The following is a 13,462-nucleotide window of genomic DNA, read 5'->3' as shown; positions in this document are numbered from 1 at the left end:
TTTATTTTTTTAGAGACGAGGTCTCATCATGTTGCCCAGGCTGGTCTTGAACTCCTGGGCTGAAGTGATCCCCCGCCTTGGCCTCCCAAAGTCTTGGGATTACAGGCATGAGCCATGGTGCATGCTATTACTGCACATTTAAGGAGGATAAGAGCCAATGGGAGGGTGGGCATGGTGGCTCATGCCTGTAATCCTAGCACTTTGGGAGGCCGAGACAGGCAGAACCCTTGAGGTTAGGAGTTCGAGACCAGCCTGGCCAACATGGTGAAACCCCATCTCTACTAAAAGTACAAAAAATTAGCCAGGTGTCATGGCATGTGCCTGTAATCCCAGCTACTCGGGAGGCTGAGGCAGGAAAATCACTTGAACCAGAAGGTGGAGGTTGCTGTGAGCCAAGACTGCCATTGAACTCCAGCCTGGGCAAAAAAGCGAAAAGCGAGACTCCGTCTCAAAAAAAAAAAAAATGGCTGGGTGTGGTGACTCACGCCTGTAATCCCAACACTTTGGGAGGCCGAAGCGGGTGGATCACGAGGTCAGATCAAGACCATACTGGCTAACTCGGTGAAACCCTGTCTCTACTAAAAATACAAAAAATTAGCTGAGCGTGGTGGCAAGCGCCTGTAGTCCCAGCTACTCGGGAGGCTGAGGCAGGAGAATGGCGTGAACCTGGGAGGCAGAGCTTGCAGTGAGCCAAAATCACACCACGGCACTCCAGCCTGGGTGACAGAGCGAGACTCCATCTGAAAAAAAAAAAAAGGCGGATGGAAGTATAGCCAATAGCCAAACATACAGAATGAGGAAGGCTGGAGAGGGTCAGGCGAGGAGAGGTTGTGACAGCAGATGTGGCAGCCCCCAGCAGAGCCATAGATTGATAGACCAGAAAGTGAGTTAATCGAAGTTCTGTCCGTGAAACTCAGACTCTTCCCCATTTTTTTTTTCTTGCCTGGCATTAACTATCTGGCTGTGGGTTAGCAAAAAATTGAAGTAGGGAAGGAGTGATGTGCCAAAAGATTAGTTCAGGGGACAAGGGAATCTGATGTATTTTGCTCTGCAGCAAGGGCTGCTTTATTCTGGCATTTCAGAACTTTTTACCTGATAGCTGGTTCTCGCCCTCTTCACCCTCGAGCAAAGCATACTGTTAAAGCAGCCCCGCCTGTCTGTGGAGCTTCCTGTGTCTGCTTTCTGATAGCCTCTTCAATATGGGTGGGAGGCAAGGAGCAAAAGATAAAGCCTCCATCATGAAAGAAGGTATCTAAGACAGAGCAGAAAAGACAGATATTCAGAGGAACCAAATGATCTTTGTTTTTTGAGACAGAGTCTCGTTCTGTTGCCCAGGCTGTAGTGCAGTGGCACAATCTCAGCTCACTGCAACCCCAACCTCCCAGGTTCAAGTAATTCTCCTGCCTCTATGTACCAAGTAGCTGGGATTACAGGCACGTGCCACCATGCCCAGCTATTTTTTGTATTTTCAGTAGAGACGGGGTTTTATCATGTTGACCAGGCTGGTCTCAAACTCCTGACCTCAAGTAATCCGCCCACCTCGGCCTCCCAAAGTGCTGAGATTACAGGTGTGAGCCACCACGCCTGACAGATTCAAATATTTAAAGCATTTTGTTAACCTAAAAGTGAGTCCAGAAAGGGTTACAAGGCCGGGTGCGGTGGCTCATGCCTGTAATCCCAGCACATTGGGAGGCCGAGATGGTCAGATCGTGAGGTCAGGAGGTCGAGACCAGCCTGAACAACATGGTGAAACTCCATCTCTACTAAAAATACAATACAAAAATTAGCTGGGCATGGTGGTGGTGGGCGCCTGTAATCCCAGCTACTTGGGAGGCAGAGGCAGAAGAATCACTTGGACCCGGGAGGCGGAGGTTGCAGTGAGCCGAGATCATGCCATTGCACTCCAGCCTGGGTGACAGAGCGAGACTCCATCTAAAAAAAAAAAAAGGTGGGGTGTGGTGGCTCACGCCTGTAATCCCAGCACACTGGGAGTGTGAGGCAGGTAGATCATAAGGTCAGGAGATCGAGATCATCCTGGCTAACACAGTGAAACCCTGTCTCTACTAAAAATACAAAAAATTAGCTGGGCGTGGTGGCGGGCACCTGTAGTCCCAGCTACTTGGGAGGCTGAGGCAGGAGAATGGCGTGAACCCAGGAGGCGGAGCTTGCAGTGAGCCAAGATCATGCCACTGCACTCCATCCTGAGCAACAGAGTGAGACTCCATCTCAAAAAAAGAAAAAAGAAAAAGGGTTACAAATAAAAAATAAGACAGACCATGCGTGCTGGCTCACACCTGTAATCCCAACACTCTGGGAGGCTGAGGCAGGTGGATCACCTGAAGTCGGGAGTCTGAGATCAGCCTGACTGACATGGAGAAACCCCATTTCTACTAAAAATACAAAATTAGCCAGGCATGGTGGCACATGCCTGTAATCCCAGCTACTCAGGAGGCTGAGGCAGGAGAATTGCTTGAACCCAGGAGGCAGAGGTTGCGGTGAGCCGAGATTGAGTGCCATTGCACTCCAGCCTGGGCAACAAGAGTGAAACTCTGTCTCAAAGTAAATAAATAAATAAGAAAAATAAGACATACTTTGATAAAACAGAATGATGAGAACAAGAACAGACTCTTTGACATTACAGGTAAGGTTGTTCAATGTTATATATAAAATGTTTATTGAGAAACAGAATACTTGTTCCCTGGTGCTGCAAAGAAGTAGCACTCAATCATAAATTTAATTCAGCAAGACCGTTTTTACTTTCTGCAGAAAGGGTGCTCATCACAGGTGGAACAATGGCAAGCGCACACCTGAACAAAGGGGGGAAGCAATTTTTATTCCTTACACAGTTTGTCCCTGCTACTGTGTCCTGTCTCCATTGGCTGGAGCCAGACTGCACAATCTAAACTAAAACTAGATTAGCTAACAATTTAAGACTTTTCTAAATAGGTAAAGGTAATGGAAAGACAAAGGAAAAGAGGAAGTTGCTTATGCCAGATATGGAAGGACCATAGGCTGTGAGCTGGAACGTGCCTGTGAGTACGTCCAGCGCAAATAATCTTGGGGTTAAGGTACAAGGACATAGAACGTACTATGTGACTGTGAGCACATCCAGTGCAAATAATCTTGGTTAAGGTACAAGGACAAAGAATGTACTACGTGCCTATGAGCATGTTTAACAGCTACATAGGATAGGGGCTAACAAAGACTTATTAGCACAAAGCAAGGAGGCTTCGAGGAAGTTAGTTTATAAAATAAACTATTATTTTTTAACACTTATGATTTATTCTTTAACAAGAAGGGAAACTTTGAAGAGGAACTTTTACTGTCCACATTGAACAAATAAGAAAAAGAAAAAGGCAAATTTCCCAAGGGCTGAAAGAAAATTTTCAGGTCATGCCATGTATTATCAGAATTAATAAGACCCATGCATCGTGGAAAATTGAGAACACCACGACTAAAAACAGATGGCAGGCCGGGCGTGGTGGCTCATGCCTGTAATCCCAGCTCTTTGGGAGGCTGAGGTGGGCAGATCACCTGAAGTCAGGAGTTTGAGACCAGCCTGGCCAACATGGTGAAACCTCATGTCTAATAAAAATACAAAAATTAGCCAGGCGTGGTGGCAGGCGCCCGTAATCCCAGCTACTCAGGAGGTTGAGGCAGGAGGATCGCTTGAACCCGAGAGGTAGAGGTTGTAGTGAGCTAAGATTGTGCCACTGCACTCCAGCCTGGGCAACAAAGCGAGACTCTGTCTCAAAAAAAAAAAAAAAAAAAATGTCAGGGCCAGACGTGGTGGCTCACACCTGTAATCCCAGCTACTCAGGAGGCTGAGGCAGGAGAATTGCTTGAACTCGGGAGGTGGAGGTTGCAGTGACCTAAGATTGCACCAGCATGGGTGACAAAGCGAGACTGTCTCAAAAAAACAAAAAACAAAAAACAGATGGCAGGGCTGGGCATGGTGGCTCACACCTGTAATCCCAGCTACTCGGGAGGCTGAGGCAGGAGAATCGCTTGAACCCAGGAGGTGGAGGTTGCAGTGAGCTAAGATTGTGCCACTGCACTCCAGCGTGGGTAACAAAGTGAGACGCTCTCTCGAAAAAAAAAAAAAAAAAAACAGATGGCAGGGCCGGCATGGTGGTTTACACCTGTAATCCCAGCACTTTGGGAGACGGAGGCAGGTGGATCACTCTAGGTTAGGAGTTTGAGACCAGCCTGGCCAAGATGGTGAAACCCTGTCCCTACTAAAGATACAAAACTTAGCCAGGTGTCATGGTGCATGCCTGTAATCCCAGCTACTCAGGAGGCTGAGGCAGGAGAATCGCTTGAACCCTGCAGGCAGAGGTTGCAGTGAGTAGAGATCATGCCACTGCACTCCAGTCTGGGTGACAGAATGAGACTCTGTCTCAAAACAAACAGAGCAGATGGCACGGCAGAACCTTCTCTAGAGAAAATAGTTTTGAATCTAAGAAAGAAATAGCTTTAATCTAGGAGACGAATAGGGTAAGAAAAGGAATGTTTATTCACCCATAACTTAAAAAAAAAAGATAATTGTAACTGAAGGCTTCAAGGTAAATTGTGCTCAAACTATACAAATTCTGCTAGATGGTTATAGTTCCTATGTGAAGGTAACTTCAGGAAGTAGTGTTCACTTGACACTGATGCTAGTAATTCTTGCTGGAAGGGGCAAAAAGCTCATGAAACTTGAATAAAGGAGGAGGAGATGCAGTCAGATTGTGTTGACTGACCCTTCAGGGAATGGCATTTGCATAGCTGTGACATGAACCCTAGGTATTGGCTTTTTTTTTTTTTTTGAGAAAGAGTCTCACTCTGTCGCCCAGGCTAGAGTGCAGTGGCACGATCTTGGCTCACTGTAACCTCCACCTCCTGGGTTCAAGCAATTCTCCTGCCTCAGCCTCCTGAGTAGCTGGGATTACAGGCGTGTGCCACCATGCCCGGCTAATTTTTGTATTTTTAGTAGACACGGGGTTTCACCATGTTAGTCAGGCTGGTGTCCAACTCCTCACCTCGTGATCCGCCCACCTCGGCATCCCAAAGTGCTGGGATTACACGCGTGAGCCATCGCACCTGGCCTGTATTGGCTTTTAATTTTTAGAAAGTAACGCACGGCTGTGACCTGACAACTTCATAGTGGCAGTAGGGTAGGGCACTGTTGTCATTATTCCTGTCACTGACAACGTCAGCCCCACCTGCAGATGTGGGAGAGTAGGTGGGGAAAGAAGTAGTGGAGAGTAGAGGTTTCCCTTACCATCCTTTTAGGAAGTAGGCTTTTAAACATGATATGTAAGTTTACTTAGGAGATGAAAACTAAAGCTTGAAATATAATATGAGAGGAATTGGCAGCAGATGTGAGTCAGATCCTCACCTGTCAGAGCAGGAAGTTAGTAAAGACTAAAGATGATTGGCCAGATGTGGTGGCTCATGCCTGTAATCCCAGCACTTTGGAGGGCTGAGGCGGGTGGATCACCTGAGGTCAGAAGTTTGAGACCAGCCTAGCCAACACGGTGAAACTCTGTCTCTACTAAAAATACAAAGATTAGCCCGGTGTGGTGGTGGGCACCTGTAATCCCATCTTTTTTTTTTTTTTTTTGAGAAGGAGTCTTTCTCTGTCCCCCAGGCTGGAGTGCGGTGGCGCGTCTTGGCTCACCGCAACCTCCACCTCCTGGGTTCACGCCATTCTCCTGCCTCAGCCTCCCGAGTAGCTGGGACCACAGGCGCCCGCCAACACGCCCGGCTAATTTTTTTGTATTTTTTTAGTAGAGACGGGGTTTCACCGTGTTAGCCAGGATGGTCTCGATCTCCTGACCTCATGATCCACCCGCCTCGGCCTCCCAAAGTGCTGGGATTACAGGCTTGAGCCACCGTGCCCGGCCACCTGTAATCCCATCTACTCAGGAGGCTGAGGCAGGAGAATCGTTTGAACCCGGGAGGCGGAGGTTGCAGTGAGCTGAGATTGCACCACTGTGCTCCAGCCTGGGCAACAGAGTGAGACTCCGTCTCCAGAAAAAAAAGACTACAGATGATCAAAGATTAGAGTTACGGAGGTGTCCTCAAGAAGAACTGGAACAGAGATGGTTAAAAGTGGCTAGAGGTGGGTGGGGTGGATGTGGTGGTGCACACTTGTAATCCCAGTGCTTTGAGAGGCTGAGGCAGGTGGATCACTTGAGCCTAAGAGTTGGAGACCAGCCCGGGCAACATGGCGACCTAGTCTCTACAAAAAATACAAAAATTATCTGGGCGTGGTGGTGGGTGCCTGTAATCCCAGCTACTCGGGAGGCTGAGCAGGAGAATCACCTGAACCCAGGAGGTGGAGGTTGCAATGAGCCGAGATTGCCCCACTGCACTCTAGCCTGGGCAACAGAGTGAGACTCCTTGACAAAAAAAAAACATAAAAGATGTCAGACTTGTCTGTTTGGCCAGTTTGAGTTTATTTCAGCAGGCAGGGCAGGAAGGTTCCTTGGCTTCCTAGAATCCCCTGGAGGTGGATGGGTGTGGTGGCTTACACCTATAATCCTAAGAGACCAAGGCCCAGGTGGAAGGATCAACTGAGGCCATGAGTTTGAGTTTAGACTGGGCAACATGGCAGGACTCTGTCTCTGCAAGAAATAAAAAACCAGGTGTGGTGGCACGCACCTGTTGTCCCAGCTACTCAGGAGGCTGAGGTGGGAGGATCACTTCAGCCTGAGAAGTTGAGGCTGCAGTGAGATGAGATTGCACCACTGCATTCCAGCCTGGGCAACAGAGTGAAACGCTGTCTCTTTAAAAATAAAAATAATCCCTTGGATTTAAAGGGAGTGAGTCCTTGAAGATTTGATTTTCCAGAATTCTTTTTTTTTTTTTTTTTTTTTTTTTGAGATTGAGTCTCGCTCTGTCGCCCAGGCTGGAGTGCAGTGGCATGATCTCAGCTCACTGCAACCTCCGCTTCCCAGGTTCAAGTAATTCTCCTGCCTCAGCCTCCCGAGTAGCTGGGATTACAGGCGCGTGCCACCAAGCCCAGCTAATTTTTCTATTTTTAGTAGAGACGGGGTTTCACCACGTTGGTCAGGCTGGTCTCAATCTCGTGACCTCGTGATCCACCCGCCTCGGCCTCCCAAAGTGCTGGGATTACAGGCATGAGCCACCGTGCCCGGCGATTTTCCAGAATTCTTATCAAGAAGAAGTCCAGGTGGGAGGATCATGAGGTCAGGAGTTCAAGACCAGCCTGGCCAACAGGGTGAAACCCCGTCTCTACTAAAAGATGTGGTGGTGTGTGCCTGTAAATCCAGCTACTTAGGAGGGTGAGGCAGGAGAATTGCTTGAACCGGGACCTGGGAGGCGGAGGTTGCAGTGAGCTGAGATCAGGCCACTTCACTCCAGCCTGGGCTACAGAGTGAGTCTCCTTCTCAAAAAAAAAAAAAAAAAAAAGACCGGGCGCGGTGGCTCGCGCTTGTAATCCCAGCACTTTGGGAGGCCCAGGCAGGCGGATTGCGAGGTCAGGAAATCGACACCATCCTGGCTAACACGATGAAACCCCGTCTCTACTAAAAATACAAAAAATTAGCCGGGCGTGGTGGCAGGCGCCTGTAGTCCCAGCTACTCAGGAGGCTGAGACAGGAGAATGGCGTGAACCCGGGAGGCAGAGCTTGCAGTGAGCCAAGATCACGCCACTGCACTCCAGCCTGGGTGACAGAACGAGACTCTGTCTCAAAAAAAAAAAAACAACGAAGAAGAAGAAGTCAGTGTGTCGCAGGGAGTACAGACCTGAGAAGGTGGTGATATCCTGGGACTGGGTGGAATCCCTTCTGAAGGGGCAAGACATTAGGGCCAAGTACTGAATGTACTTCCCCATGGTCGCCCTGGCAATTACCTGTTACCTTTTCTTAAAACCTTTTGCAATAACATAGCCCTCATGATTCACAGGACAACCTGAGGTTTAGATGCAAATTGCCTTGTCTATTGTCCCCTGAACAGAACAGGTAGGCTCTGCTTCCTGGTCAGATAGTGGGTCCCTCTGCTACGACCAATGCCTCTGTGTAGGTGTCCAGATGGCCAGTGTTCTTTTTCCTAGGAAGAACCCCACAACAGATCCAGCAAGTTGGTCAAAGCATTCAGCAATTCTCCCTGACCAAGGCTCCAGTCTTAGAGAAGCTTTTCTTCAGCAAATCTTGAAATGGCTCAGTACTAGAGTCAGTTGCAGAACATGTATGCAGTGCCCCCGTGTCCTTTCCAAAATGGGGGCTCTGTATGTGATGGGAGCGGGGATTTGGTGGTTATGTTCTCTGAGACTGAGCCCAGTGGGAATCACACAGGAAGAGAAATATGTGTGCAAGGCATGCAAGACAGCAACTACTATGTATGGAGTGAATACATCTGGCCATGCTCTCTCTGCTAGGATCAAAGAAGGGAAACCCCAGGCCGGGTGCAGTGGCTCACGCCTGTAATCCCAGCACTTTGGGAGGCCAAGGTGGGTAGATCACCAGGTCAGGAGATAGAGACCAGCCTGGCCAACAGGCCAAAACCCTGTCTCTACTAAAAATACAAAAAATTAGCTGGGTGTGGTGGCGGGTGTCTGTAATCCCAGCTATTTGGGAGGATGAGGCAGGAGAATCGCTTGAACCCGGGAGGCGGAGATTGCAGCAGGCCGAGATTGTGCCACTGCACTCCAGCCTGGGCGACAGAGTGAGACTCAAAAAAAAAAAAAAAAGCCTATTCTGCACACAAGTGTGTCTCAAGTTTTTTGTCTCAATACCCCTTCACGCTCTTAAAAGTCACTGAAGACCCTAAACAGTTTTTGTTTTGTTTTGTTTTGTTTTCCCCCAAGACAGAGTCTTGCTCTGTTGTCCAGGCTGGAGTGCAGTGGCACGATCTCAACTCACTGCCACCTCTGCCTCCCAGGTTCAAGTGATTCTCCTGCCTCAGCCTCCCGGGTAGCTGGGATTACAGGTGTGCGCCACCATGCCCAGCTAATTTTTGTATTTTTAGTAGAGACAGGGTTTCCCCATGTTGGCCAGGATGGTCTTGAACTCTTGATCTCGTGATCTGCCCACCTTGGCCTCCCAAAGTGCTGGGATTACAAGCATGAGCCACCGTGCCCGGCTCCTAAACAGTTTTTGTTTATTAGGTCCTATCAATATTTGGTGTATTAGGAATTAAAACTGAAAAAAATTAATATATTTTATTAAGATAATTTTTCAAAATAAATCCATTCTATGTTAATATATAGGTTGGGCTGTGTCTCTTCCCAAAATTGATATGTTGAAGTTCTAACCCATAGTACCTCAGACCTTATTTGGAGACAGTGTCTTTAAAGAGCTGAAATGAGGTCATTAGAGTGAGCCCTGGTCCATTATGACTGTTGTCCTTATAAAAACAGAAATTTGGAGACAGACAACTTGTCACGCACAGAGGGAAAATGACATTTGAAGACAAAGTCAGACATCTGCAAGCCAAGGAATGCCAGAGATTGCCAGCAAACTACCAAAAACTAAGGAAAGGGATGGAACATATCTTGTAGCCCTCAGAAGGAACCAACTATGCCAACACCTTGATCTCAGACTTCTGGCTTCCACAGCTGTAACAATAAATTTATGTTGTTCAAGCCACCCCATTTGTGGTACATTACCAGAGCCCTCATGACTAATATAACATATTTTTTAAAAAGCACCTACTTTATGAAAAACAGCATTTTCCAAAACAGAAATAGGGAGAAGCGTGGCATTGTATTATATTTTTTCAAATCTCTTTAATGTCTGGCTTCACTGAAGGCAGTTGAGTTCCCATAGCTGCATGTTCCCATTGCATGTGTTACAATATGACTCATCCAGGAGCCTCTGGAAAACTCTACTGTATATTCCTATGAAAATGGGAGTGAAAGGAGAGAGGAATAGCACTGGGTAGTCCAGGAGAATGGAAAAACCCAAACAACAACTAAAACAAGCAGTAGGCAAAGAAACCACAGAATAACAAAACCCAAAATAAAGGAGAAGACAGCCAAAACCCTGGTCAGGGTGACATGTCCATGACTCTTCCAGGCAAGCCCAAATAAGGGAGAAAGGGGGTGGTAACTGGGGTGGGGTGGGGTGGGGGGAGGGTGGTGCCTGAAATCCACTCCTTTTCCAGATACCGAATGGCTGTTCCACCCATAATTAAACACCCATAAAATGAGAAATGCAAACAGTGTTGGGTGTGACTCAGGAGCCAGGAGCCCCCCCTCACTTGTCTGCCGTGTTTCTTTTCACTTTGCAATGAAAGCTTGCCTTTCTGCTTATTCTGACTTATCCCTGAATTCTTTCCTGCGATGGCTTCAAGAACCTGGACACCAACTTGCACTGGCATCGGTGACCCTCCTGAGCCCTCTGGCAACAAAAGAAAAAGCCAACATCTCATTATTATTATGAATTTAGTTTTGAACCCACTGATCCCTTGAAAGGATCTCAGGAACACCCAGGGCTCCCTGACCCACACTTTAAGAACTACTGCAATGGACAAACTCCTACCTTGTAATCAAGGAGATAAACAATAACTAGAAAAGAAAAAAAGGCCGGGCGCGGTGGCTCACGCTTGTAATCCCAGCACTTTGGGAGGCCGAGGCGGGCGGATCACGAGGTCAGGAGATCGAGACCATCCTGGCTAACACGGTGAAACCCCGTCTCTACTAAAAATACAAAAAAATTAGCCGGGCGTGGTGGCGGGCGCCTGTAGTCCCAGCTACTCGGAGAGGCTAAGGCAGGAGAATGGCGTGAACCCGGGAGGCAGAGCTTGCAGTGAGCCGAGATCGCGCCACTGCACTCCAGCCTGGGCGACAGAGCGAGACTCCGTCTCAAAAAAAAAAAAAAAAAAAAAAAGAAAAGAAAGAAAAAAAAAAAATAGGCTGGGCGCCGTTTTTGTAATTCCAGCACTTTGGGAGGCCAAAGCAGTTAGATTGCTTGAGATGAGGAGCTCAAGACCATCCTAGGCAACGTCGCAAAACCTGTCTCTACAAAAAATACAAAAATTAGCCAGGCATGATGGCATGAAGCTGAGGTGGGAGAATCCCTTGAGCCCAAGAGGTTGAAGCTGCAGTGAGCCGTGATCACACCACTGCTCTCTGGATTGGGTAACAGACAAGACCCTGTCTCAAAAATTAAAAAAAAAAGGAGGAGGAAAGAGGAAATTATAGGACATTGAAATCACAGATTCCACACCATTAGAACTAGGAGGAAAGCTGAGCCCAGTGACTGGCTCCAAAATGAACACACAGGGCTGGGCACAGTGGCTCATTCCTGTAATCCCAGCACTTTCAGAGGCTGAGGCAGACAAGATTGCTTTGAGCTCCGGAGTTCAAGACCAGCCTGGGCAACATGGCAAAATCCAGTCTCTACAAAAATTAGCCTGGTGTGGTGGCTCTCACCTGTGCTCCCAGTGACTCAGGAGGCTAAGGCTGGAGGATCACTTGAGCCTGGGAAGTGCAGGTTACAATGAGCCAATATTGCAGCACTGCATTCCAGCCTGGACAACAGAGTGAGACCCTGTCTCAAAAAACAAATAAGCAACAAAAAAAGAACACACAGCCTTCCCCTAAAGAGAGTAGATCCTTGCACACCTGCCCCTGCCTCTCCAACGCTGGTGGCCACTGTTCAGGGGAAGGCAACGGATCCTCCTAGTACCTTCTCTGCCTACAGAGAAGGGGATGCTGCCTGGGACCTTTTTGGGACTCGCAATAGAAGACAGATTTAGTCTCCTGGAAGGCTGCCTGATCCAGTTCCCACAGCAGCTGCCACTTGCTCAGGTGAGTGAAGACATCTGTCAAAAGACAGAATTTTATTTTTATTTTATTATTATTATTTTTTGAGACGGAGTCTCACTCTGTCGCCCAGGCTGGAGTGCAGTGGTGCAATCTCGGCTCACCGCAACCTCTGCCTCCCTGGTTCAAGCGATTCTCCTGCCTCAGCCTCCTGAGTATCTGGGATTACAGGCACCCGCCACCACACCTGGCTAATTTTTGTATTTGTAGTAGAGACAAGGTTTCACCATGTTGGCCAGGCTGGTCTCAAACTCCTGACCTCAGGTGATCCACCCATCTCAGCCTCCCAAAGTGCTGGGATTAGAGGCGTGAGCCACCACACCCAGCCAAAAGACAGAATTTTAACAAATTTGGTTAAAGATCGAATTGGCTTTTATTTGTGATTCATGAATCTGGGCAGCCTCCACTCTGCAAAACAGAACGAGGGCTCCCACGGGGCAAATGGTAGAATAGTGGTTTTTGTAAGGTGGGAACAAGGAAACAGAACAATAGAGAAAAGGCTAATTAGTTAACACTAGGTTACTTTTCTTGTAGGGATTAAAGCAGAGGGGACTTCCTTATTATGCTGCTCAGGTAGACTGGAAATCTGGTATGTTTAGGGATCTACCTGCTTAAAATATCAGTCTGATTATGTGGCATTTAGCCTAAGTGACTCTGTCTTGGTTTGGTCTGGTCTCATGAGGCCTAGAGCAGGAGCTCAGTCCAAAACCATGTCCTCTCATAATTTTGTGTAACTTGCCTAACACCTGCTCCTTCTCAGGAGCGAGGCCCAGCAAAGAGCAGAGAGGGTACAGGGCCAGAAGGATCTGAGAGAGTGTGGCCAGCTTGCGCCCCTCGGGAGTCAGCTGCTCCGTCCCCACTGGTGACGTCTTCACCCCTTCGACACGGTGTGAAGGGCCATGTCATGGTTGATCTTCAGTCCCTCAGACTACACCATCAGCCCCATGGGGGTGAGCAAATAACAAGTAACTATACTCTTCCCTGCTATGTGTCTGGCTCTTGGTAAAAATTTTAAAAAAATTAAAAATTGTTGCGGTTTGGATGCAACATTTTTGAATGGAAATCTGCTTTCCCATTTTTCTTTTTTAATAACTTTTTTTTTTTTTTTTTTGAAACGGGGTCTTGCTCTGTCACCCAGGCTGGAGTGCAGTGGCCTGACCTCGGCTCACGGCAACCTCTGCCTCCCAGATTCAAGCGATTCTCCTGCCTCAGCCTCCCCAGAAGCTGGGACTACAGGTGCCCTCCACCACGCCCGGCTAATTTTTGTATTTTTAGTAGGATGGGGTTTCACCATATTGGCCAGGCTGGTCTGGAACTCCTGACATCGTGATCTGCCCGCCTCGGCCTCCCAAAGTGCTGGGATTATAGGCGTTAGCCACCGCACCCAACCTTTATTAAACATTTTAAGGCCGGGCGCGGTGGCTCAAGCCTGTAATCCCAGCACTTTGGGAGGCCGAGGCGGGCGGATCACGAGGTCAGGAGATCGAGACCATCCTGACTAACACGGTGAAACTCCGTCTCTACTAAAAATACAAAAAAAAAAAAAAATTAGCCGGGCATGTTGGCGGGCGCCTGTAGTCCCAGCTACTCGGGAGGCTGAGGCAGGAGAATGGCGTGAACCCGGGAGGCCGAGCTTGCAGTGAGCCAAGATCGCGCCACTGCACTCCAGCCTGGGGTACAGAGCAA

At 48.2% G+C, this 13,462-nt stretch overlaps 1 protein-coding gene across 2 annotated transcripts in view; it reads left to right on the top strand.

The window, feature by feature from the left end:
* ZNF544 (zinc finger protein 544) overlaps window positions 1-13,176 on the top strand; it is a 41,556-nt gene extending 28,380 nt beyond the window's left edge. The window contains exons 5-6 of one of the 2 annotated variants that reach the window (XM_063615292.1): window positions 11,655-11,761; window positions 12,537-13,176. In XM_063615292.1, the coding sequence (XP_063471362.1) occupies window positions 11,655-11,761; window positions 12,537-12,782 (353 nt within the window). In that variant the 3' untranslated portion in view covers window positions 12,783-13,176. Of the gene's footprint in view, window positions 1-9,367; window positions 9,597-11,654; window positions 11,762-12,536 lie in introns of those variants that run through there. The other variant, XM_063615294.1, reaches the window with a different exon arrangement.
* Window positions 13,177-13,462: the final 286 nt, after the last annotated feature.

This window comes from Symphalangus syndactylus, chromosome 13 (genome assembly GCF_028878055.3).
Source record: "Symphalangus syndactylus isolate Jambi chromosome 13, NHGRI_mSymSyn1-v2.1_pri, whole genome shotgun sequence".
Taxonomy (NCBI): Eukaryota; Metazoa; Chordata; class Mammalia; order Primates; family Hylobatidae; genus Symphalangus; species Symphalangus syndactylus.
Note: the sequence above shows the minus strand (reverse complement) of the source record. Positions and strands in the feature narration are given on the sequence as shown.